The sequence below is a fragment of the Coturnix japonica genome, chromosome 3, assembly GCF_054131305.1.
Source record: "Coturnix japonica strain WE chromosome 3, WE-NBRP24, whole genome shotgun sequence".
NCBI classification, from domain to species: Eukaryota; Metazoa; Chordata; class Aves; order Galliformes; family Phasianidae; genus Coturnix; species Coturnix japonica.
In genome coordinates this window covers 99,433,516-99,455,931 of record NC_140665.1, presented here as the reverse complement: position 1 = coordinate 99,455,931, position 22,416 = coordinate 99,433,516, and the positions used below count along the sequence as shown (strand labels likewise).

The following is a 22,416-nucleotide window of genomic DNA, read 5'->3' as shown; positions in this document are numbered from 1 at the left end:
CTGTGCGATGTGGTGCTCCTCAGATGTGGAGCTACCCAGCTGCTGGCGCAGTGCTGTCCCTTGGTGCTAAGCTAAGCCCTCCCCAGCTCTGCTGCCCTCACATACCTCCATGCACTGGTTTTCACATTACCTCCTGAAGCTTCTCTCTGTGGACTGCTGGTTGGATTTGCTCACAGACCCATCTGTGCCCTGCCGGTGGCCGGAGAGGAGGCTGTCTGTCTCCAGGGAGTACCTGCCATCCCCTTCTGAGTGAACACTGGGAGTCTCCAGAAATTCCTTGTCATTCCACGTGCCCACTGTCCCATCCAGAGCCTGGTACCTGATCTCTATGGAGATGCTGGTCTGCAAGACACAAAGATGGAAGGATCATCCCTCAAGGGCAACAAAGGGAGGAAGGCAGGTCCTGCAATACCCAGAAGGCAGGAGGAGCCATTGCCTTACCTGGCTTGACCTCTCTGCCTCAATTCCCCAAGTCTCTTCACCATCAGCAGATGGAAGTCATATTGAATTGATGGTTTCTCTTGGTGGTACACCACCCATGCTCATTCTCCTCATACCCACAGTTATCACCAGGTTCCTGCCTGGTTTAGAGATCTTGAACAGTTTTTCCAAGACAAGACCCCAGTCAATAAAGCCTAATCAAATACATGAGAGTTCATCTTGCTGCAAACAGCCATTGATGCCACCTCTGTCCCAGTGTCCAAAGTCTTTCTAAAAGCACTGCTTTGGTCAAAGAAACCAGAAAATTACCTCCACTAACAACATGAGCATTTTGAAAGGCAAACAGCTGCTACAAAGATTAAAGCAAAACAAAACCAAAAACCGTTCACCACCTCCATTCTAAGTTGCAGGTTAGATCAAATGCCAAAGCAATTGATTTTAGACACAAGGACAAGATGTTCCTTGCAGAAGGAAGAACTCAGCACCAGATTCATTTCCAGGGGAAAGGGTGATGGGTGCAGGGACTTTAAAGGAGAGGTGAGAGACATCTCAGGGAGAAATGCCATGAGAGTAATAGGTTCTACCCTGGGCAAGGTGTGTGAGATGCTCCTTTCTAGCTCTGTGAGTCAAGGATTGCTTTTTTTTTTTTTTTGCTTGTTTGTTTGTTTTTTGCAGAAAATCTTCCCTTTCTCATCTATATTTTATGAAGGAGGTACAGCATCCTGACTGCCTCCAACCTCAGCTCGCCAAAGGGAGGATGAAAGGCTGGAAAACATGGGAGGCGGTCTGGAGGAATGCATGAAAAGAACTGAGAAACTGTCAGTGCAATAAAATGCATGATTTTGTTTTGGGCTGTGATGACTTTATTCAAGTCATCATTAGCTAGAAGGGAAAACAGTAGGTGTAAGCTGAAACCGAGAGAAATCCACACCGCAAAGACAACTCTGAGTTGTGACAATAAAGAAAATTACTCAGAGAAATGATTCATCGAAGGGCTGTTGGATTCCTCTGTCATTGGACTTCCAAATATCATTTTTTGTCTTTTTTTAATTATTATTATTATTATTATTTTCCCCCCACCTGATGAGACAATAATAATGAGATCTGAGTTCTGTACCAGAGCCTCTCTTGTTGAAGACCGGATTACACCAATATGAAATTCCTCCTGGCTCCACAATTCTTTGGTCTTTTATGCCCTTTGCTAGAAGAAGTCAATAATATTATTCGGGCCAGCTGGAAGCTGACAGCAATAGTTTGCAGTCAGCGAAGTAAAAAGGAAAAAAGCATTTTTCGACCCTTCCATTGTGTTTGATTGCAAAAAGACGAAGCTGAGCCTGGAAATTGCTTTCTGCCCACATCTGCCTCCTCAGAACATCCCATCATTTTTCAGCCCCCTGTCCTTATTACTTCATGAAGATGTGGTCTCGGTGGGGGTCTCCAAGAAGTCCAAGTCATTCCATGTGCCCACTGTTATATTTCCACCATCATTCCTCACTCAAACATCCCAAGTGTTGCCCTCTGGACTCTCTCCTTAGGGCTCCCTCAGTTTGATTTCATCCCCTTGCTGGAGTAGCACTGGTTTGGGGAGGGAATTCACAAAGCTCATTTGTCTCTGTGCCCCTGAAGTTGCTATGGAGACTGAATGGGAAAAGGGACGGAAAGCCAGCTGAAAGCCCAGAATGCAAACACACACCCTCACCTTCTGGCTGATTTCAACAGGGGAGACTTGGAGCTAAGATGCCCCAGAAATGAAGGGGAAATAAAGGGAAATGGCATTTCTGCCCAAAGCAAATTCCTGAAACCCAAGATCTGTGTGTGTGAATGCACATGGCTTGAGGTCTGCAGAAGATAGGGGGGTTTCATCATCTTATCCAAGGGCGATCTGTCTTCCTGTCACATCTGCCTTGCCAATGCTGTCCTGATCCATAGCAATACACAACACTCAGCATTTATATCTTCCAGAGCCTTCTACAGATACCAATTAAAAAACAAATAAATGTAAAGGGAATGTAGATGTTGGGTACTCAGAGGGGAGTTGATGAGCACGTTCAGCCAAGGGCTGGGGAAGATTGTTTGTACTGCAGGTTCCTCCAGTTAGATGCTCTTGGCTTGTAAAGAGGAGAAGGACAGCAGATCACCTCCCTTCACCTGCTGTGTTGCCCCAGTGAGTTCCAAGTCCCAAGGCACCAGGCAATGCTGGGACCTCCTCAGTTATAGAATCATAGAATTAACAAAGTTGGAAAAGACATGAAAGATCATTCAGTCCAACCACCCAAAATTAGCTCATTCTAAAATGTCATTGTTTTCAACATCAAGAAATTGCCCAGATTTAATTTCCATCTGCTGATTTTTCCTGTCACCCCCTGTGATACTGAGTGGTCTTGAATATATGGGATTTTCCTCCTATGGATGTTCACACTGACTTGAGGAAAAACCAAGGATATATCATAAGGTGACTTCTCCAGTCCTGAAATCATCCCCACATCCTCAGTCTGTGCTTTCTCCATTTTCTTCTCCCTCCTTAGGACTGGTATCCTTCTGTTTTTATTCCCTTCACCCTCAAGAGCAAACCAGATCATGCCTCCTGCTAATGAAGCCATCGGTCTTTTTTATTGCTAATTGCTTGTCATTAAGACAAGGGTTATGCAATTAAAGTGTTACGTGCAATTGCACGTCTGAATGCTGAGCCTAGAAAGCTGCTTATAAAGGGGTAGGAAAGCATTGTGTCTAGCAGAAGAAGGAGGCTAAGTTTTTGCGTCTAGCCAAAACACCATGGTTTTTGATGCACAAGACCAAAAGTCACTGTGTTTCTAAGTTATAAAATGCAGTTTCCATGGGAAACAGCTCCTGTGAGATGCATTAAACAGCCCTGAAATGTGCTGAGTTGGCCTTTACACCAAGAGTGATGGGATGGAGGTGAGGATCTGGGCATTCAGGTGCACAATACAGGCTTGGCTGTTCCCATAGAAAGGGCTGGCTGAGGTGCAGATGGACCAATTCTGAAGGGCAGATGTGGTCATTTACTCCTTGCAACCTACCTGGATGGCCGAGTTATTGTCATCTATGAGCGTATCCGTCACCTCCACGTGCCCTTCCTCCACCACCTTTTGCAGGACCATCCGGAAAGTGCCGATAAGCCTACAAAACAAAGTCAAGGCGAGGTGTAGTCAGCAGCCAGCAGAGTTCATTTTCAGTGGGAAAACACTTTGATGGCCAAGAGCCACCAGTGCATGTGTGGTTGTTTATATTTAGTTGGTTAATTGGTTATGTTGCAGCGTGTTGGCCTTGTGAGGATCTACACAGGAGATGCAGGGCCAAGGATTCTAATGAAAGAGATGGACAAAGGAGAAGCTGTTTTTGAGGTAATGCTGCTGGGATAAAAAGCAAAGGAAATGTTGAGAACAATCAGCCTTGAATTACTAGGGTACAATTAAAAGAACCCAAACTGAACATCCAAACTGGATGTCCCAGCCTTCTGGGTACCCTCAAGCAGTGGAGCAGGGCTCAGAGAAGCTGTGTTGTCTCCATCCTACTGTCTCAAGACCCAGCTGGATAAAAAGCTGATCAACCTGCTATAAGTGATGCTGACATTGCTTGGAGCATGAGGCTGGACTAGAGAACTCCAGAAAAGCCTTCAAATCTGAACTACCCAGTGGACCTTTGATTCGATCCTATGATATCACTGTTATTGCTGTGGTCTGCTGTGCATGAGCCATAACAAACTCAGTCCCCATGTGGTCACTGCAACTCCTGCACCTGGACCACATGTCTCAGGTGACATATCCACAGATAGCATGGAGTAAGGGTTCATTATGATATTTCTTCTTTCCAAATGTGTTCCTACTCCTGTGACTGAGGGCTCAAACATGGGCATGTTGACTTCCACTGTGGGCTGCAACAAATGCCAGGGCTGAGATGAGGGCACATGACATCTCCCAACCACCATGGCTGTTTCTCCTTGAGCATCTGATCACCACCCAGACTCCTCCAAGATGAGCAAGCTGAAGGCATCTCACTGCTCCTTGTGAATCTAACCCAGGCTCTCTGTACTCCACTGCTCTCACAGCCAGGGAAGGCAGCATAGTGTGCACTAAAAGCAGCCACATTCATTAAATCAAAACCCACAGTGGATACCATGGAGATCTCTCTAATAAAAGCCATTACTTATCCACTAGCTCATGGCTTGTCAGAGAGCTGTGACTTTATGTTCTCCATGTTCTGGTGTTGCACCAGAGGGATCTTCCCAGGTTGGGCTGAGTCAGCTGGAGCAAAGAGCCGGCTGTGAATCAAGTGACACCTAATGTGGAAAAAGCCCTGAAACATGCAATGTGTCATTGCCTTGCACTGCTGGCCTTGCATGTCACCTCCAGTGCTATGAGACTGATGATAGCAAAGATGTTTGATGGCATGCAAATGTTCTTGCAGTGCTCTACTCTGGCAAAAACAAAAACAAGAATAAAAACAGCAGCTGGTTAAGTGAATTTTTGGCCATTTTTTTGCTGATTTGTCAGGATTTCAAAGAGGGAGATAGGAGCTGCCTACAACATGCATTGTCTCCAAACCACAGACTGTGCCTATTGCTCCTTGATACTTCACCAGAAGTATCAGCATCTCCCTGTAGGCGGAAAGCTCCAGTCAGGAGTCAGTTAAGATATGGTGTTGGTGATGAGTTCAGTTGGTGGCACTGACCATCTCATACCACGTCAATCTCCTCACACCAACAGTGCTTTAGGACCTGGGGTGCACCCTGGGGTTGACTCTGCTGTAGATGCTGTGGGAGATGCAGCAGTATGCAGTCTCAAGGCTTTAGGACACAGAAGAAGCAATGTGCTTGGACAGCAGCTCTTCCTAGAAGCATCTGGATCTGGCCTTGTCAAAGTGAATAGCAAAGAGAGGAGGAAAAGAACCCTGGACTCTAACAGGGAGCAAATGTCTCCAGGGGGCATTTCACACACAGCCCTCCTGCTGTGCTGTAGGGGAAACAGCTTAAGAAGAGCAAACAGGATCACAGAATCATAGGGGGTCTCACAAGGGACCTCTGCAGATCTGCCAGTTCATCCTCACCCTAAAGCAGGTTCCCTAGAACAGGCCACACAAGAAAGCATGAGTTTTAATATCTCCAGAGAAGGAGACTCCATCATTTCTTCTCTATCTGGCTCTTAGCCTGTCTAGGTCAGTGGCCACACAGACTTCAGCTGACACATCTGAATGTCAGGCTGCTTGTGAAATGTGAGCTCTGTAATGCTGGGGGTGAGGATACAGTCTCTGGACACAATCATCCCCTCTCCCAGCATCATGAGTGTTTGTGGCATGAAGTCAGAAACCATTTGCAACATTGCTTGTGGGGTGGGCAGACCCCAGAGCTGTGTCAGGGGAGGGTCATGTGGGGGTTAGGGAAAAGCTGTGCTCTAAAAGGTGGCGGGCATGTCAGAACTCCAAGAGCAGTGGGTACAGCCCTGAGATGATGGAGCTCAGGGAGTGTTGGGACAGCGCTCTCAGACATAGGGTTTGGGTTGGGTGGTCCTATGTAGTGCCAGGGGCTGGACTCAGTGATTCCCATGAGTCCTTTCCAATTCAGGATATTCTGTGGTCCTATAATTCTGTGATTTGAAGCCCAAAGGCTGGAGCAGCATCACATCCACCTCCAGCACTTTGATGCTCTCTCAGCTGAGCTATAGTCCAAAGCACATGCTGCCCATATGTGCTCATAATTGCGTGCTGTTACTGAAGCAGGACTGGATAAAAGCAAGAATCTCAGCACCAGTTTCTGGCTCTTTGACAGCTTTTCCCCTGCTGCAATATCTGAACCATGAAAACAGGTAATGAGCTTCTGCCTCCTCAGAAGTGAGATGTTGGCCCTTTCAACACTTTCTTCACTCATCTTTGCAAGCTCATGTGAGACGTGTCTCTGCACTTCCCAGCTCTGCTCACAGACCTGAGATCAGCTCATATGTGTGAGAATCACCAGAAAGATGCATGGTGTGAAGTTTGGGGTGATGCCTTCCTTCCTTGAGCCCCTCACAGCCCAGCACATCCCGTGCAGGCAAAAGCCAAGAAAGAGGGAATTAAATATTCAGCACTTGTCTGCAACAGCCTTTCACTTCCGAGTGTTTCATAATTCATTGAGTGCCCTGCTCCCTCCCCTTGCATTTCTGCTCATGGAAAGAGTGAGGGAGTTTTTCTGGGTCACTCGTAATTTTATCAGACTATAGAAACTTCTTTAGTTTCAGACCCAGTCCAGCTGGTTCTGTGCTTAGAGCCATGGATCAGGACGGTCTGAGACTTCTGAATGCCCCACAACATGCCACGCTTTTCTATTTGGACTTGTGGCACGTGGTAGGCGGACAGTTGGTCTAGGGGATGCTGAAGAACTTTCCCAACCTTTAATGATTCTACATCCAACCTTTAATGATTCTATGAAGACGTAGGCTCTGAAACTAAACACCCCTTTTTTTTTACTCAAACACAAAGATAGAAAAACAAACCAAAACAACAAGAAAACCCCTAGAACTACAAGCTCCCAGACACAACATCACTGGTCCAGCAAGCAACCACGCTTGTGGAGAGCATCTCTGAGCCATCCCATGTGCTCACATATTCCCACCTCCTATTGGTCAAAAGCCTGCAAAGCATCATTTTATGTGGGAGCCAAACATCAGTTCTGCTCTTTTTCCCATGCCATTATTGCCTTGCAAAATGGACAAGTGGTATCACATGGTATCGCTGGCGGAGAGGCTGAGCCCACACCTCTACAGCATCTCAGCTCATTAGCTTGCATCTCTGGCATGGTATGGAAACTTCTGTCCTTCCAGGTTCCTGCCCCTGGTAACACCAGTCCAAGAGGTCAGATGAGGGCCTTCTTCAGAGGTGAGTAACCCCACAGCCCATGGAGGCCGATGGAAAATGGGCAGGATAAAAAACGTTGATTTAATACCAAAGGAAAAAGCATGAAAAGAAAACATGCAGCCCATGGGTCAGGATAGATGGGGAGCCAGGGCTCTCAGGAGGAGTAATCCTTTTATAATGATAACACAGACACATCAGGAAGGATCTCAGTTCATCAGATTCACTCTTCCAGAGCACAGATCTTCTGGCTTATGTAAGATGTCCACCTTAGGGCATCCCCATGGGTATGTGGGTGTTCAAGAAACTCAGGTACATTTTTCAACCATGAAAATGTCAAATTCAGTATAAGACCTGTAGACTTTTGGTATCCACAAGATTTTGAGGGATCATCCACGGTCCACTGTGTCTGAAGACAGACTTTGTTGAGCCTATGCCTGTTGAATCATAGAATCCTTAGAGTTGGAAGGGACTTCTGAAGGTCATCTAGTCCAACTCCCCTGCAATGAGCGGGGACATGCACAGCTTCATCTTACAACACAGTTAGTAACACAAGAGCAGAGGGCTCCTACAACCAATGGCTTGACGCAGGAGCTGCCTATAACTGCACTGGAAAGCGGCCTTCAGAGATTGAAATGGGAAAATGTCTTAATGGTGCTGGAACAGTCAAGGTTACTGGGTTGTTCCCAGTTACTAAGCCTGGCATAAGATTCACTCCAAGAGACTGACCCATCTGGACAACAAGTAACAAGGTCTGGGGACCTTAATGAAGTATGCAAATTTCAAAGGAACTCAAATAAGCTGTTTTGGACTGGGGCAAAATCAAACCAAGCAAGGGGCCAGTGTGCTGTGATGTTATGCAAACCTTCTGTCTGGGTTAAAAGCATACTCAGTTCCTTCTGAGGAGGGGTACTTTGCTCCCTTTTCACAATTCTCTGCACCATAATCACATCTCCATGCATGCACTGGGGGCACTGCTCACCCAGGGCATCCCACACTGAGAGGGAAAAGTCTTGAGAGCAGTGAACCCCCTGCCCCACTGATGATGCTCCAAGCTCTACCTCTGCTATGTTCAGCAGCAGGAAGGTCCCAGCAGAGCAACTGTGGCTCCCATTGCTTTGCAAACCCAGCTCCAGCAATGCCCACCTCCCCAGCCCTTCAAGTGCTGGCCTGAAAGTGAATTCTGCAGTTGTCTGGATTACTGGAGAAGCTAGAGCATAAAAGAAAGAAAACAAAGCTCTATTTTTGTCCTGCTGAGCGCAGTGCCGTACTGAAAGCCCTTGCTATTAGCCTCTTTGTCTCCCCATCAGGTAAGGGGAGCCAGCTCCCGACTGCTCTCTGTGGATCGGTTTTCTCTCAGGGATGTTATCTGTGCACCCACCCCAGCATCACCCAACAGGCAGCAGGCAGCTCTGTAAGGTGGCTGCCCGCCCTTGGTCAGATCCAGTTACTGCTTCTCACCCTGGAGAGGAAAATGGTGACATATGCCCAGCAGGGAGGAAAGCGAACCTCCTCAGAGCAAAAGATATTTGGTGTTGTGCGTCTTTCTTCATCCTTAAGGAGCGTCCTCATTCTAGGGATGGGGAGAATGTGTAGCCCCATGTCACACACTCTTCTCCTGTGCTTCCATCTCCTAGGGCCCTTTGCTATAGGACCACATGCTGTGAGTTTTCACCCATTTCAGAGGTATTTTTTTCAGGTCTACCCAGGGGACCTGAAGGGAGAAGACAGAGATAGGCAGGCCCCTGTGTGAACTCAGTACTTCTAATCAGGTCATCAGGCCATGTAGCACGTTTTTGGCTTTACCACATGTTTTCCAGAATGGGATACATGGCATCAGATGAAATATCTCAGGTAAAACTCATCATTATTGGTCCTTCCCTTTTGTCCAGCATTTCACGTTGCCTAAGGGCACTAGTAATATAACCTCCATCAGAATGTGGCACTGCCTGTTATCCACCTTCACCAGGACAGGGCATCCCCAAAGCAGTCTGGTTGGTCTTGGCTGGGAGACTTTCCAAGCCTGGCCATGGTCTTGAGGCAGAAAGTGGAAACTTGTAGGTCTGTGATTAACTGTTCCATTCACTGTGGTGGCTGTAGAGGTGCACTGACCCAGTTTGCATAGCAAAGCTTGACATAGAGCACCATACTTCTGCTCAGCCTAGTTGGCCCTTGAGAAGATGGCTCCCATTGAATGTTGGGTAGTGTTGGCTGAAGAAGAGAAGGGGACAGCTTAGAGACAGAGAAGAAGCACTAAAGGGAAATGTCCTTGGGCCACCACAGAAACCAGTAGGTTCTTTACATACTTTTCCTGAAGAAACTGCTGCCAGCCATGCCTGGAGATATGTTTCTGTGATGGAGTGATGGGCAGCATGACTCATTTAAGGTGTCCTTGTGAGCTAACTCCTAACCTCTATGCTCTATTCCCTCCTTTGGGCACTCAGACAAGCACTGCCCTGGGGAGCAGCTCCCAGGGACCATCACCCCACAGCTCCTCCATGGGCACCAGGGCCAGGAGAGGATTATCTTACCATCTAATTAGCTTCATGGTGATGGCCACTGAGGCAGCAGACAAAAGCAAGGCAATGAGCCACACAGCCACGACTCGGCACCAGATCCCCTCCATTATTCACAGTGGATCTGCATCAGGTGTCACGCCTTTATCTGGGGCTTTGATAAATAGTGCTAATCAGTTGCATGTTAATTATTCACCGTGGCTCACCTTTCCAAACCCTGGAGTCAGGGCGATGCTTCTCCCCATTCCGCTCCCTTTTCTCCAAGACTTCTGTCTGTCTGTCCTCTTGCTCCTCCAACTCATTTCTATGAAATGCTATGCTGCAGTTATGGCGGTGCCTCGTAAACTGAGGCCTTAATTTTCTGAACCCAAACAATGTGATCCAAGGGCAAGATGTGATGGGTATTCCACTTCATTACCTACTCATCATGTCATGTAGCTCTTAAAGGCTCCTGAGACAAGTGCAAGCTGGAAGCTACAGCTTTGGATCTACAGGAGACGTGTCCTTCCTGAGACTGGATTCTCAAAGGGCACTGGACACATGCTTGGGCTTTGAGCTGAGCCCTCATTCCCATAGATTCCTGTACTGCAAAGAGGAGATGATGCTCCTTTTGGGATTCGATCTGCCACTGTTTTCAAGGGAAAACAAACTTGGGCAGTTGTTCCCATTTAGAATCATTTGAGTTGGAAGGGACCCTTAACAGTCATTTGCACGAGCCCACAATACAGTATTTCATTACAGTCATTAGTTGACGGCTGAGGATTCACATTGGTTTGGTAGTGTTCTGGAGAACAAGTTCACCCTCATAGTTACCCGTAATAATGGGTCGTTTGGCCAACAAGAGCCATTTTTTGAGTCCTCATTTTAAATTTGCAATGTCTTGATGGCAGCCTACAGCACTGCCAGGGATGAGGCACCCACAGCTCTTGGGCAACTTATGCCAGAGCCTTACCACCCTCATATTAAATAATTCCTTGCCTATTACTGAATCCCCTGATAAAGAATCCTTCCCACATTTCCTGCAGCCCTTTTAGACACTGGAAGGCTGCAGTAAGGTCTCCCCAGAGCCTTCTTTTCTTCAGTTTGAAGGTCCCTATTTCTCAGCCTGTCCCCATAGGAGAGGTGCCCCAGCCCTCTGAGCATCCTTGTCACCTCCTGCAGACCCTCTCCAACAGCTCCATGTCTTATGGAAAATAATAATAATAATAAAGTATTCATTATTCAGCATGCTGAATTCATTATTGAAAACAGCTGCAAAAAGTCCCTGTGATGAATCTCCCTTTCTACCTCTGGTACCAGCATAGCACTCCTCTTCTGGACTGGGCTGCAGGGACTAATTGCTCCTCATGCACCTCATTGCTACAGGAATGCTTTTGGGATCATCTTATCTCTGTTTGTAAATGCCAGCGTGAGGAAACAGTTCCTAACCTGAAGTGCTTTTTAGTTTAGCAGAGAGAAATGGAACAGGTAATTAAAAAGCTCTGGAAAGCTTCAGCAGAGATCTGGTGATGACCTACATCTCTCTGACATCAGCCCTGTGCCATTAGGGCTGATGGCACAATGTCCTGTGTCCTGCTCTGGGTCCTCAACAGGACAGGAGCATCTTCCAGCCGGTGCCTGGCCCCAGAGCTGCTGGGGAGGAGGAACTCTGCTTTTGAAGGCAAATGCACTCCAGAAACAGGAGCAGCAGTTCCAACCTGTAACGATGGAAAGCAGGAAAACACACTGGATAAATATTTTTATGCGTTGTTCCAAGCCAGGGAGAGTTTGTGGGTAATCATCACAAACCAACTGGCAGCCTCTGATTCACTGGTAGCATTTTTTAATGAGGTTGGAATAATAGAGAAATCCCAGCACAACAAAGTGTTCATATGGGGTGAATGAAGAGAGCTGGGCTAACCTGGCAGCAGTCCTAGGAAAATCATAGCAGTGCTCGTGGAGTGTTCAATGAAAAGCAGTTGAACATTGGAGCACAATCAATGGCATTCCAGGTAGATTCATGAGGGGACAGAGCCTTCAGAATGGGCTTGGTTTGCTTCTTTTGAGCCTATTTGTTGGGTAGCTGTGTGCGAGGAATAGGTTTTTATAGCATTATCATTTTAACCATGCCTGCTATTAATGCTGCACACTAACGAGGGAAGATTGATAGGGAAATTCTAAAAATAGGGCACCTGTTTTAAGTCATCATTGATGGCAGCAAGAATCATTTGAGCTCGCTGAGGTCTTAGTGGAAGATAAAGAGATGAAGAATTCAGCCTGGGCACTTCGAGCCCATCCAGCACCACAGGACATGGCTGCAGCCTGTACCAATAATTGTTGCTTGAAGGTAGGGTTGATCAGGCACGTGCAGCCCCACACCCAAATGAGTCAAAAGCAAACTGAGGAACATAACCAAAGAGATGAGAATGATAAAGTAGAAGGTCATCCTAGGAATGAAAGTGGCTCTTGGCTGGCTGATGTACCCAACCTGCTTGTATATTCAGCTCAGCAAAACAAAGAGGTCACTTGGTTTCACTTACAGGATATTTGTGTTGGGTAGCTGGAGATTTCCACCTGTCTCTAGGCTAGAGTAAACACTTTGCAATATGTTGCATTTGCATTACCCAGGGAAAGATGTCTGCATGGTCACAGCAGGGGAGAAGAACATTGAGGAAAGCATCAAAGGAGTGTCTGCCCAAAGAGAAACCACTACTACGGCACAAAAAGTGAAACAGAGCTGGAATCATCCCCCAAGCCCTGGGCTTCCATGTATGGCTTTACTTTATGCAAGCCATCTCCTTGCCTTCCTCTTCCAAGTCAATGAAACATTGACAGTGGAGTGTTTGCAGCTCTCCCCCTGCTACTCAGGCTCTTACTTAAATCAAGACAAAGGTAGGTAACCTTATTTTCTTGGCTTGTTGGTCTTGTTTCTTCATTTGTTTTTCACTTGTGTATGTTTAGCTATATATAGTATATATAGTATATATAGCATGCCCTACACACTACCTGCCCAACCCAGGAGACACCGCCAGCGTTTTCCTCCTACTCTGGCCCCCAAACTGAACAGAGATGTGGATCCAGCTCAACCAAGAACAAACCTGGGGATGGTGGGAGGAAAGCACGGAACTGCTCTCACCTATTGGTGAAGACTTTGCTGTAGTTGAAGACCTGGATCTCCAAGATCTCATTCCCATCGATGTTGCTTGCAACTGGCCAGCGAAAGGTCTGTGGAAAAGGACAAAAGGGAGATGTCAGGGTGGTTTTGGAGGCTGTGAGGATAGAGCTGAAGGGACTGTGGCAAGATCTTAACCAACCCTTCTTGCTATCAGAAGACAAACAGGAATGTCTTATAGGGGATCTTGCTAAGCATGTGTCCTGGTGTCAAATGTATGTATATTTGGGATTCAATTATTTATTTTTTTATGTTTAGTTTCAATCTCATCCCTTCTGCATGTGTATATGTGTCTTTTTTCCCTCCCCAAGCCAAGAAATCACTCTGCTAGACCAAACAGCCTGAGCTTCCTTTGCTTCCCCAAGTCCCAGATCCATTTTGGCATGCCATAGACAAGCAAAACTTGTACCAGGCTGCTCAGTGCCATGATGGATGGATGCGTGGCTGCATGGGGATGTGGTGTCCTGGGTGCTGAGGCAGTGGGACCTGCGTTATCTGCATTCAGAGCCGTAAAAGGAAAATGCTTGTCAAGCAACTTTGCAGGAAGACATTTGTGACTCTTCAGAAATACGCTGATACTCATTTTCCAAGCTATTTTTTTTCCCTTTTATGTTTTCTGCAGTGAGTCAAGGAAGCAAATGGGAAAAATATATATATCCAGAAATAGAAAACTAGAAATGGCCTCACAATAGGGATGTCACTTTACACCCAGTAACAGTGCTGGGAATTGTGTTTGCAGCACAGACGCTGCTGGAGAAATAAACCCTGGCTCTTTCCCACTCAGGAGAAGGGCATTAAGGAAGATATTATTGGAAAAAGCTCATCTCAGAAAGAACATTGGTACTGACTACTCAGGGAGGTGGTGGGGTCACCATCCCTGGAAGTAAGGAACATGGAGATGTGTCTCTGAGGGACATGGTCAGTGGACAAAGTGGGAAGGGCATGGGTTGGGCTTGGTAATCTCTTGGTGGTCTCTTCCAACCTTAATAGCTCTATGATTCTATTTAGGGACATGGTCAGTGGTCATGGTGGGGATGGGCTGGAGTTGGACTTTGTGATCTTAGGTGTCTTTTCCAACCTCATTGATTCTGATTCTGTGATTGTCCTCAGACTATATTTTGGGGGGGAACTGGAACAAACAATCATCCCTGCTTCTGTTATGTACGCCTGTGGGTGAGTCCCTGCTTCCTGCTACTGGGCTGCAGGCTGGAATAAGGCTGTCCCTTGCCCTCTGGGTTTTATAGCCAACTTTCACTCTGTGATCAATGAACAGATCTCGCAGCTGAGGTAGGGCTGCCAGGACAAAGCACAGAAATAACAAATCATCAGCTTCCCCCTTGGTTTTAGAGGTTTGTTAGGCAGCAGAACAACAAATAAAGTCACTTGGAAAATGCAGTGACCTAGAAAGGCTCCCAGCATCCCCACTGAGCTTTGCACACCATGAAGCTCATTTGGTTATGTTCACACTGCAGCCAGTGAGCAAATGCCAAAGCCACACACTGGGAAGAACAGCAAACCTCAGGGATGAGATACAATCTGCTGTGTTCCTTCTTTCTGGCATTATCTGTGGCTTGATGTACCCCATGCTCTGTGTGCATGAAGAGGTCTGCAGCCCCAGGAGGAGAAGCAGTGCAGGGATGGCCACCAATCTGCAGCCACTCACACAGTCTGCAGAGTATTGCCTGCAATCCTTGGGAAATAAACTTGCTGACATCTCTCCTTTAGGGGGTCACAGCCCTCCTATTGTTTCTGGACACCAATTCAGCTGATTACTTCGGTTAAAGGAGAACAACCTTCTCAGAGAGTTGTCCAGAATTCCTCCAAATCCACTATCAAGATTATGAACATCACTCGTCCCCAGTCTGAGAACAAAGTCCTTCACCAGCTTGGAACCATTCTCCATCACCTCCAGGGCATGGAAAACCATTCCCAGTGGATTGGGGTGTCAGTCATGCTCCCCCTCCATCTTACTGACACTCCATGCTCTATGGTATCCTGCAGCAAACCTTGTCCATTTATCCCCTGAGGATGCTGTGCTCAAAGTCTAATGTAGACTTCAGTTGGATGTAAGGCTGGAGGGAGCCACAGAAAATGGAGAACAAGATCTCAAGTCACCAGACACTGATGTGATGAATGTGGATGTGGGTCACAGTTGGCTGCCAGGACAAGCTGCTATTCCCCCTTCCCCATCTGCTTCAGGCCCATGTGGGTGTCCACACAGGTGTCACATCCCCAGAGTGGGGCTGGGAGCTGCAGCATTGCACAAGCACTATCACCCAGCTGGGAGAGAAGGACCCAGAGGTGCCAATGCACACTAAGTGGAACATGAGCCAGTGATGCACCATTCCTGCCAAGGAGGTTAATGATGATGTGTGCTGCATTAGGTGCTGAGGGCAGCCCCTGTCCAAGATGCTGGGATGCACTGGGTGGCCCAGTAGGGCAGGGGAGTGACCAGAGGGACCCAGGGGTGCTCCCAGCCCCAAGCATCCCAGGATTCATGCATTCTGTGAGTCACTGATGTCCCTTTAGGATGCTGCCTGGCTCTCTGTTAATTCTCCTTGCTGGTTTTATTGTTAAGAGTCTTCTTAAAAGCCCTTTGCAAAGCTAAGCAAGTGATGTTTACCGGGTCAGTTTTATCTGTTTTGTTAACAAAGGGAAAAAAAAATAATACAGAGGCAGAGAAATGCCTTTGCAGAATGCAGAAGCCAGATGCTTTTAGTGAGCCTGCTTCAAAGGTGCTGCAAAAGGGCATCTCTGCAAGGCAGGTCTACCTTTCCTGCACCCCTTGGGAGCTTTGGCTGCATGCTCGCCCTGCCTGCCTCCTCTCTCCTGGCTCAGGGACAAATCCAGCAGTTCATGTCAAAGGCTGAAGCAATGGGTCTCAGCTTTCTTGGTCATAGCAGTGAGCCTGTCCTGGTCCCTTCAGGAGAAACTGAATTTAGGCAAGAAAGAGCACATAGAAGCTAGTCACAGATTTCTATGCTCAGCACCATCACCAGAAGTCTCTGCCCTTCCCATTTTCCCTTGGAGAAGAAACAACTCAGGGTGCACACAGGACAGGATACAACTGTTCCTGACTGTGCAAAACAGCCAAAGCACTGCATTCGGCCCCTGGAAGAGCCAGAGATTCTCTTCCCCAGGCTCTGGAGAGGCACAGGTTCTGCATAATTCATTAAGCGACAAATAAAGATAATTGCAAAAGAAATAGAGTGAATACAAACAAATGGAAACCACTGGGGCAGCCCAAATTCTGCCTGGTAGTGGCTTCTCCTGAATGTTAAGCAGTGGCTGGGAAGGTGATGGGCTCGGTGTTTCCCTGTAGAAGCTCCCAGTGGGAGCTTATCATAGAATGATAGAAGCATTACAGTTGGAAAAGAGCTCGCAGATCACCCAGTCCAACACCCTCCCCATACCCACAGCCCACATCCCTCAGTGCCAGATCCCCACCGTTCTGGAACAGCTCCATGGATGGTGACCCCACCACCTCCCTGGGCAGCTGTGCCACTGCATCACTGCTCTTTATGAGAAGAAATTGTTCCTAATGTTCAACCTGAACCTCTCCTAGTGCAAATTGGGGCCACCACCTCTCACCCCATCACAGGACCAGGAAGATCAATGCTTTCTGCCAGCTTGGTGTTAACTGCAGTCTTACTGAGGATGCATTCAATACCTTCATCCAGATCACCCATAAAGATATTACACAGGGCTGGCCCAATGGCTGACCACTCATGACCGGCTGCCAGCTGCATGGAACTCCATCCACCACCAAATGAGAGGTTTCATAGGGGAGTAGGAAACAGGGCTGCACTTCAAATGTCTTGATTGCAGCAGAGCTGCAACCAGCAGCAACCTCATCCCAGCACCTACAACTGATCCTACAGGTTTGGCTGAGCCCAGAAGTGGAGCCCCCTTTTCAATGTAGATCGCATTGGATCCCCTGGGGAGCATTGTGCCATGGGTGCTATGCTGGGACCTGTATGCTTAGCAGCATGGCACACATTGAGGCACTTGAGTGCCTTATGGAATGGCTGCCCACCTCTCATCATATCCAGGCAAGGGGTGCTTGACCACTGCAGCCCCATTGCAGTCACAGAGGGCTGCCAGCTCCACCAGCACACATTCCCAGGTGGTCATACTGCAGACACCTCCCACATCCAATGTCAAGGCTTGTTTTCTTAGGGCAAAAAAGCTTTAGAAAGCCATAAACAGTTTAAAAGTCTTCCTTTTCCTTATAGGATCCTCTGTTCTTCCACCCCCGGGAATAGGTTAACTTCTGTGTGAAACACAAAACAATCAAAGGAAGCTCCAGTTCTCTCTTGAATATGTATTTCCATTTCGTATGTGACTTCTTCACAGTATTTCTATTCCCCGCTTGTGTGGGTGACCTTATTTCAGTCTTCTCTGGTTATGTTCTTGCTAATGACTGAAAGCAAGGCTGCATTTTGAAACTGCACAGAGCTGGGGCTGCAGTTCCTTCCTTCAAACCCAATACCTTCTTGTTCCCTTCCCAAGCCCAACACTGGGAGCTGGAGGCTGATCCACAAACCTGCAGGCACCCAACACGAGGGTTTGGGATGTGAAGGGCTTTTTCCCCCTTAAGCAAGGGATCTGCAAGCACAGCATTTCTCAGTGCCGACAACACAGGTTGTTGTTTAGGAATAAAGCAGAATCACGCTGCCTGGATCACTGCCACCATGGGAAATGCAGCAGGACCATCCCACAGTGACACCCCCCCCCCATCACAGGCAAGGAATGTTTGGTCCAAGAGACCCATTGGGCACCCATCAGAGAGGTGTTGGAGCACACCTAAGTTTGAGATCTTCCCCTAGAACTGCCTTTATCCCATTGTGCTTGCACAGAACTACTGCTGCCTTGGGAATACCTCTGGAGAATAAGGATGTGTGTGTGGACAAGCAGTCATGGCAAAGGAAACCACATGGTTGAGACAGAGTAGGAGGAAAACATTGCTTCTCTTACCTCGTCAAACCTGGCCTCGTCCTCACAGTTTTCCATCACCCGGGTGTAGAAGGACAGCCCTGCAGGGGGAGAGGAGGAGCAGGTTGGTTGAGGCAAAGTGAATGGGGGGAGCTGCTCCACATCTGTGCTGTCCTTTGAGATGCTGACACTGGCTTCCCCATGGAGCATCACCCACAGTGTAACCCCAGATCAGTATTTGTGGCTGAGATCTACTTCACAGCAGTGCTGAAGGGAAAGTTATAAAGATTCTGATAGTCTCTCACTGAAACAAATAGAGGCTTTTTCCTTCTGGAAAGGAATGCTGTCTCCTAGGTAATAAAAAACACTGCTGGGAAGTCTTTGGTGCTCAGGAAAGCACAGGCGACCCTTAATCAGGGTACACAGAGGCTGGGACACATGTTACTCCTTTGGGATCAACTTTTATGTTGCTACAGATTGAAATATCACGATTCTCAGCTCCCTGCTATCAATGCGATGGTTTCTTAGGGATCTCATGCCACCCAGCTCCACCTGCAGGACCAGGAGTGAGGCCATCAGGTACACGATCCCAAATGTCCTTGGCTATGGGGACAAGCAGCACCTTAACCCTGGTGTCTAAGTGCACAGAGCCTCAGAACAAAAGCTATGCTAGGAGCAAGACAGACTCTGGTGTATGGCAATAGTTAGTGGGGTACCCCCAGCTCTGGGGAATCCACCTGTGGATGTAGCAGCCCCTGGATAGGAGGAGCCCCTGGAAGGAGCACCAGAAGGAGAGCACTGCTGTGCTCCAGCACAGTGCTGCTCTGCAAATGCCTTCTGCAGGACCCAGCCTTTGCTGTGTGCTCTATGGAGGGACTGTGGCTTTGTTCAGAGATGCAGTACAGGGGTTGGAGAAGGGACACCTGGCTGAGAAAGCTGGGGACCAGAAATGACCTGCACCGGGATGGGCCTGTTCAGGTGGACACCTCACTTCATTTGTGGGGCTGCTTTAAAGGGATGTGCTCCCTCTAGAGTCACTGGAGAAAAGAGACTCTTTCCTCAAGGCTTCAGCCCAAAAACTAAGTGTCCATGTTGGGATGCTCCCCTGAGCCTGGCACTGAGGTCACAGAACACCAGGACCCTGATGTGGTTGACTTTGCTGGGTCCTTCTGGTCCCCTCTTGCCCAAGCAAAGCCACCTAAGTAAGGCAGGGTGCCCAGCACCACAGCCAGGGCCTGTTAGAGATCGCCAAGGAGGAGATTCCATAGCCAATCTGGGCAAAACCCAATACACTACAGCTTCACAACAGCTATGGACTTCCCATATCCTGACTCTGCTCCTTGTTGTTCCCAAATGATCATGGAGCAAGGGGAAAACAAAGGCTGAGCTATGGAGATGCTAAACACCAGTAAGCACTAAATACCAAGGAGCAGATCATCTCTTGACAAAAAGACTGTATTGCTGCTGCACTCTGAGCTCCTTCCTCCCATGTGATGCAAATGCAACACCTGGCCCAGGAGGGAGGCACAGGGAGATGAGCCACAGGCTCTAGATGGTGGGTAAATCCCTGCTCCTGTCTCACTATTAGTAACACACACAAAATCCTTGATGTCTCAGGAAAATAATATCTTCCCATAAAGATCATACAGCTTCAGTATCATCCCAGAATGATCATCCCAGTCCCTGCCCTACAACAGGGCAATGCAGCCCCACACAAGGTCCTGTCCCAGCTTCACACCAGAACCAGGGATGGCTCCCCCTTTTAGCAGTGAGATTTTGCCATCAGGATCCAGCCTTGTTGAGTCTGATTACTGGGAGCTTCTCCTTTCAGACTGGGTTTAATGGTGACATTGAGTGTCCTGGTCACAAATCCCATGGGTGCTTAGGGTGAGCAGGGGATGAAGCATCCCCAGCAGCATACAGAGGTGATCTCTGCCCTATACATGAGGCTAATCTTCCTGTTTGGCCAGCAGCTGATGGCAGCAGGCTGCCAGACAAGACATTCCAGCACAGGGGAAGGAAGCACTGCTCTGAAGTTTGGTGTCACCCTGCCCAGAGTGACAGTGACATCAGTTCTCTATGCAGGAGGAAAACAGGGATGAGAACACGGGATGGCATAACAAGGGAGCATCCCAAAGTGGGGTTCACCCCCTTTTCCCCACTGCCCAAATCCCTGTCCCCAGGGCAGTGAGTGCTCACACCCCTTCCCTTCCTAAGTGCAACCATTGGGGAACATGAGACACAGCCCATCCCGGGACCCCCAAGCACTCCACCTCTGCCCCTTCCCCTTACCTCGGAAAGCCGCTTTGGCGATGCGATCCGCTCTGCCGCGGAGGCCGGAGACGGTGCGGAGCTGCAGCTGCAGAGCCATGGTGTGGGGCGATGCGCTGGGATCGGTGCAACGCTGAGGGTAACGTTCAGTGCAATGCTCGGCGCAGTGCTCGGTGCAATGCTCAGTGCAATGCTCGCCGCGCTCCCAGCTGCACTCCGAGGCACAACACGGTGCACACCCCCCCTCCTCCAGCACCGAATTCTTCAATTATTCAGCAGCAGCACCGCCTTCCCCTTCCCTCCCTGGAGAAGGAGGTGGTTGGGTGGGGGAAGGGGGAGGGCTGCAAGAATCACCCCTCTTCAGTTGTTAGGGTTTGAGAGAGGGACTCCAGTGGGGAAACTGAGGCAGTGCTCCCCCTACGTGTGAGGCATCAAGTTGGGAGCACTGCAAGCTGAAACCTAAGGGTCAACCATATCAGTGGGAGAAGATATGGGGAGTGCATGGCGAGGGGCATAGATAACAGCTTGACAGTGTGGACTTGGTATGGAGAGGGTCATGCCTGGTAGGGCTGCACATCACACTGTTCTTGGAACCTTAAACTCATCCTTTATTTCGAGGAAGACAATCAACAAGCATGAAGGCAGGGCTGGGAGCCCAACACATTGTGTTTTCTGCTTGGAAACTACCCAGAAAAGCCCTTTTGCAGTGAGAAGTGAACCCAAGAGGGCTTCAGCATTGTCAGGGAGAGACAAGTGAGGGTGAAACCTCCATAAATTAGTAATAAAGCCCTGGAAATGAGGCATGTCCTTCCATCTACATTTGTCCTGCCAGTGGAAAAGGTCCCTGCACTCATTCACAAGTGCATAAGAACGAAGAAACTTGTGGGGATTAATAGTGCTCATTAGGCTCAAACTACAGGATATTTCTTGGTTCTCGGTTGGTCTTCCTGTGCTGTGCTGAACAAAGTGGTGCTGCATCTGCAGCCCGTACACCTTCTGTACCACGTAGCTAATTAGAAACCTCTTAACAGCAGAAAGTTGATAGCAAAGTACGCTCAGCATGAGATGCATTGTCTGGGGATGCTGATGGAACAGGTGGGTGGTGCAAGGTGGGCTCTTGAGAGCTGCACCAGCAGTGAGAGAGGGACCTGCTAAAGAATGGGTCTGCTCGTTCCTGGTCTTTATTTATATGGAATCCCAGGCAAGGTTTAGTTCTGCTGCTGGAAAATGACAGACAAAGGGCTTGTGGGGCAATATAAGAAAGTAGAAATTAGGATAGAAGATGATGTGCACACATGATGGGATCCCCTCCTAAGCCTCTGTCCGTGGTGCTGATGGACTGGAGGGCACCAGTGGCACTTCCAGCCCCAACCACCCTTTGGGGTACACAGGAGCACATCTGTAGCTCTCCTGGATGGATCTGGGCTGTATCCACATCTCTCTGCACAGTGCTGCTGATGTTTGTCTGATCAGAACTAAAGGTGCCTCTGGAGTTCAGTGCTCTTTTGGGTGGGGGAAGGTCTCCATCTGAAGCTATGGGGATTTGTCTATCCATGACACGGTTAAACTGGATAATGAAGATGAGCAGGAACAGTATGTCCATAGAAACACTCGAGGTCAGGCTGGACAGGGCTCTGAGCACCTGATGGAGCTGTTGGTGCCCCTATTCATTGTAGGGGACTTGTACCGCCTGGCCTTTAAGGGTCCCTTCCAACTCAGACTGTTCTATGTCTCTATACAGGGCGATAACACAGGAGCCCAATTGCAAAGAAGCCAAATGAACACAGACTGTCAAGGTACGGTGGATCCAAAATGTGCCCTTAGGTCTGGGAGAGGAAGGATCTGCCTGTGGTTCCAAACATATATTTCAGTTTCCACGACATATCTGCATTTTTTGCATCGCTGCGTGTGAATAGAATTACACACCCACTTCTGAATCACCAATGATTTTTATTATTTACCATGGCCTTACACCAAAGGTAAAGAGGAAAGTGTGGTTTCCCAAGGCATGATCATGCCATAACCAGTCTCCCTCCACCTCCCATGGCACCAGTATCCATCACAATAAATCCAACCCAGTCACACATCCCAAAGCAATCACTGCTCTTATGATGATGCTACAGAACTTTAAGTCCAAAATTAATGAAATTTGCTGTTCTTAACTCCTTTTCTCTCATTTTTTTCCCCCAGCTCTTCTCCTCCCACGCTTGGGAAAGAAAAAAAATCATTATCAGCCTCTCTCTTTGTCAAACCATTAAG

The 22,416-nt window shown here is 48.1% G+C and overlaps 1 protein-coding gene across 10 annotated transcripts in view; it reads right to left on the bottom strand.

The window, feature by feature from the left end:
• The window catches only part of OTOF (otoferlin), a 59,072-nt gene extending 38,662 nt beyond the window's left edge, over positions 1–20,410 (bottom strand). For 6 of the 10 annotated variants that reach the window (XM_032443686.2, XM_085544176.1, XM_032443687.2 and 3 more), the window contains exons 1-5: positions 20,179–20,403; positions 17,929–17,987; positions 12,916–13,004; positions 3,480–3,579; positions 131–342 (exon numbers count right to left, since the gene is read on the bottom strand). In XM_032443686.2, the coding sequence (XP_032299577.2) occupies positions 131–342; positions 3,480–3,579; positions 12,916–13,004; positions 17,929–17,987; positions 20,179–20,257 (539 nt within the window). In that variant the 5' untranslated portion in view covers positions 20,258–20,403. Of the gene's footprint in view, positions 1–130; positions 343–3,479; positions 3,580–12,915; positions 13,005–17,928; positions 17,988–20,178 lie in introns of all 10 variants that reach the window. The other 4 variants (XM_032443685.2, XM_085544178.1, XM_015859849.3 and 1 more) reach the window with 3 other exon arrangements.
• Positions 20,411–22,416: the final 2,006 nt, after the last annotated feature.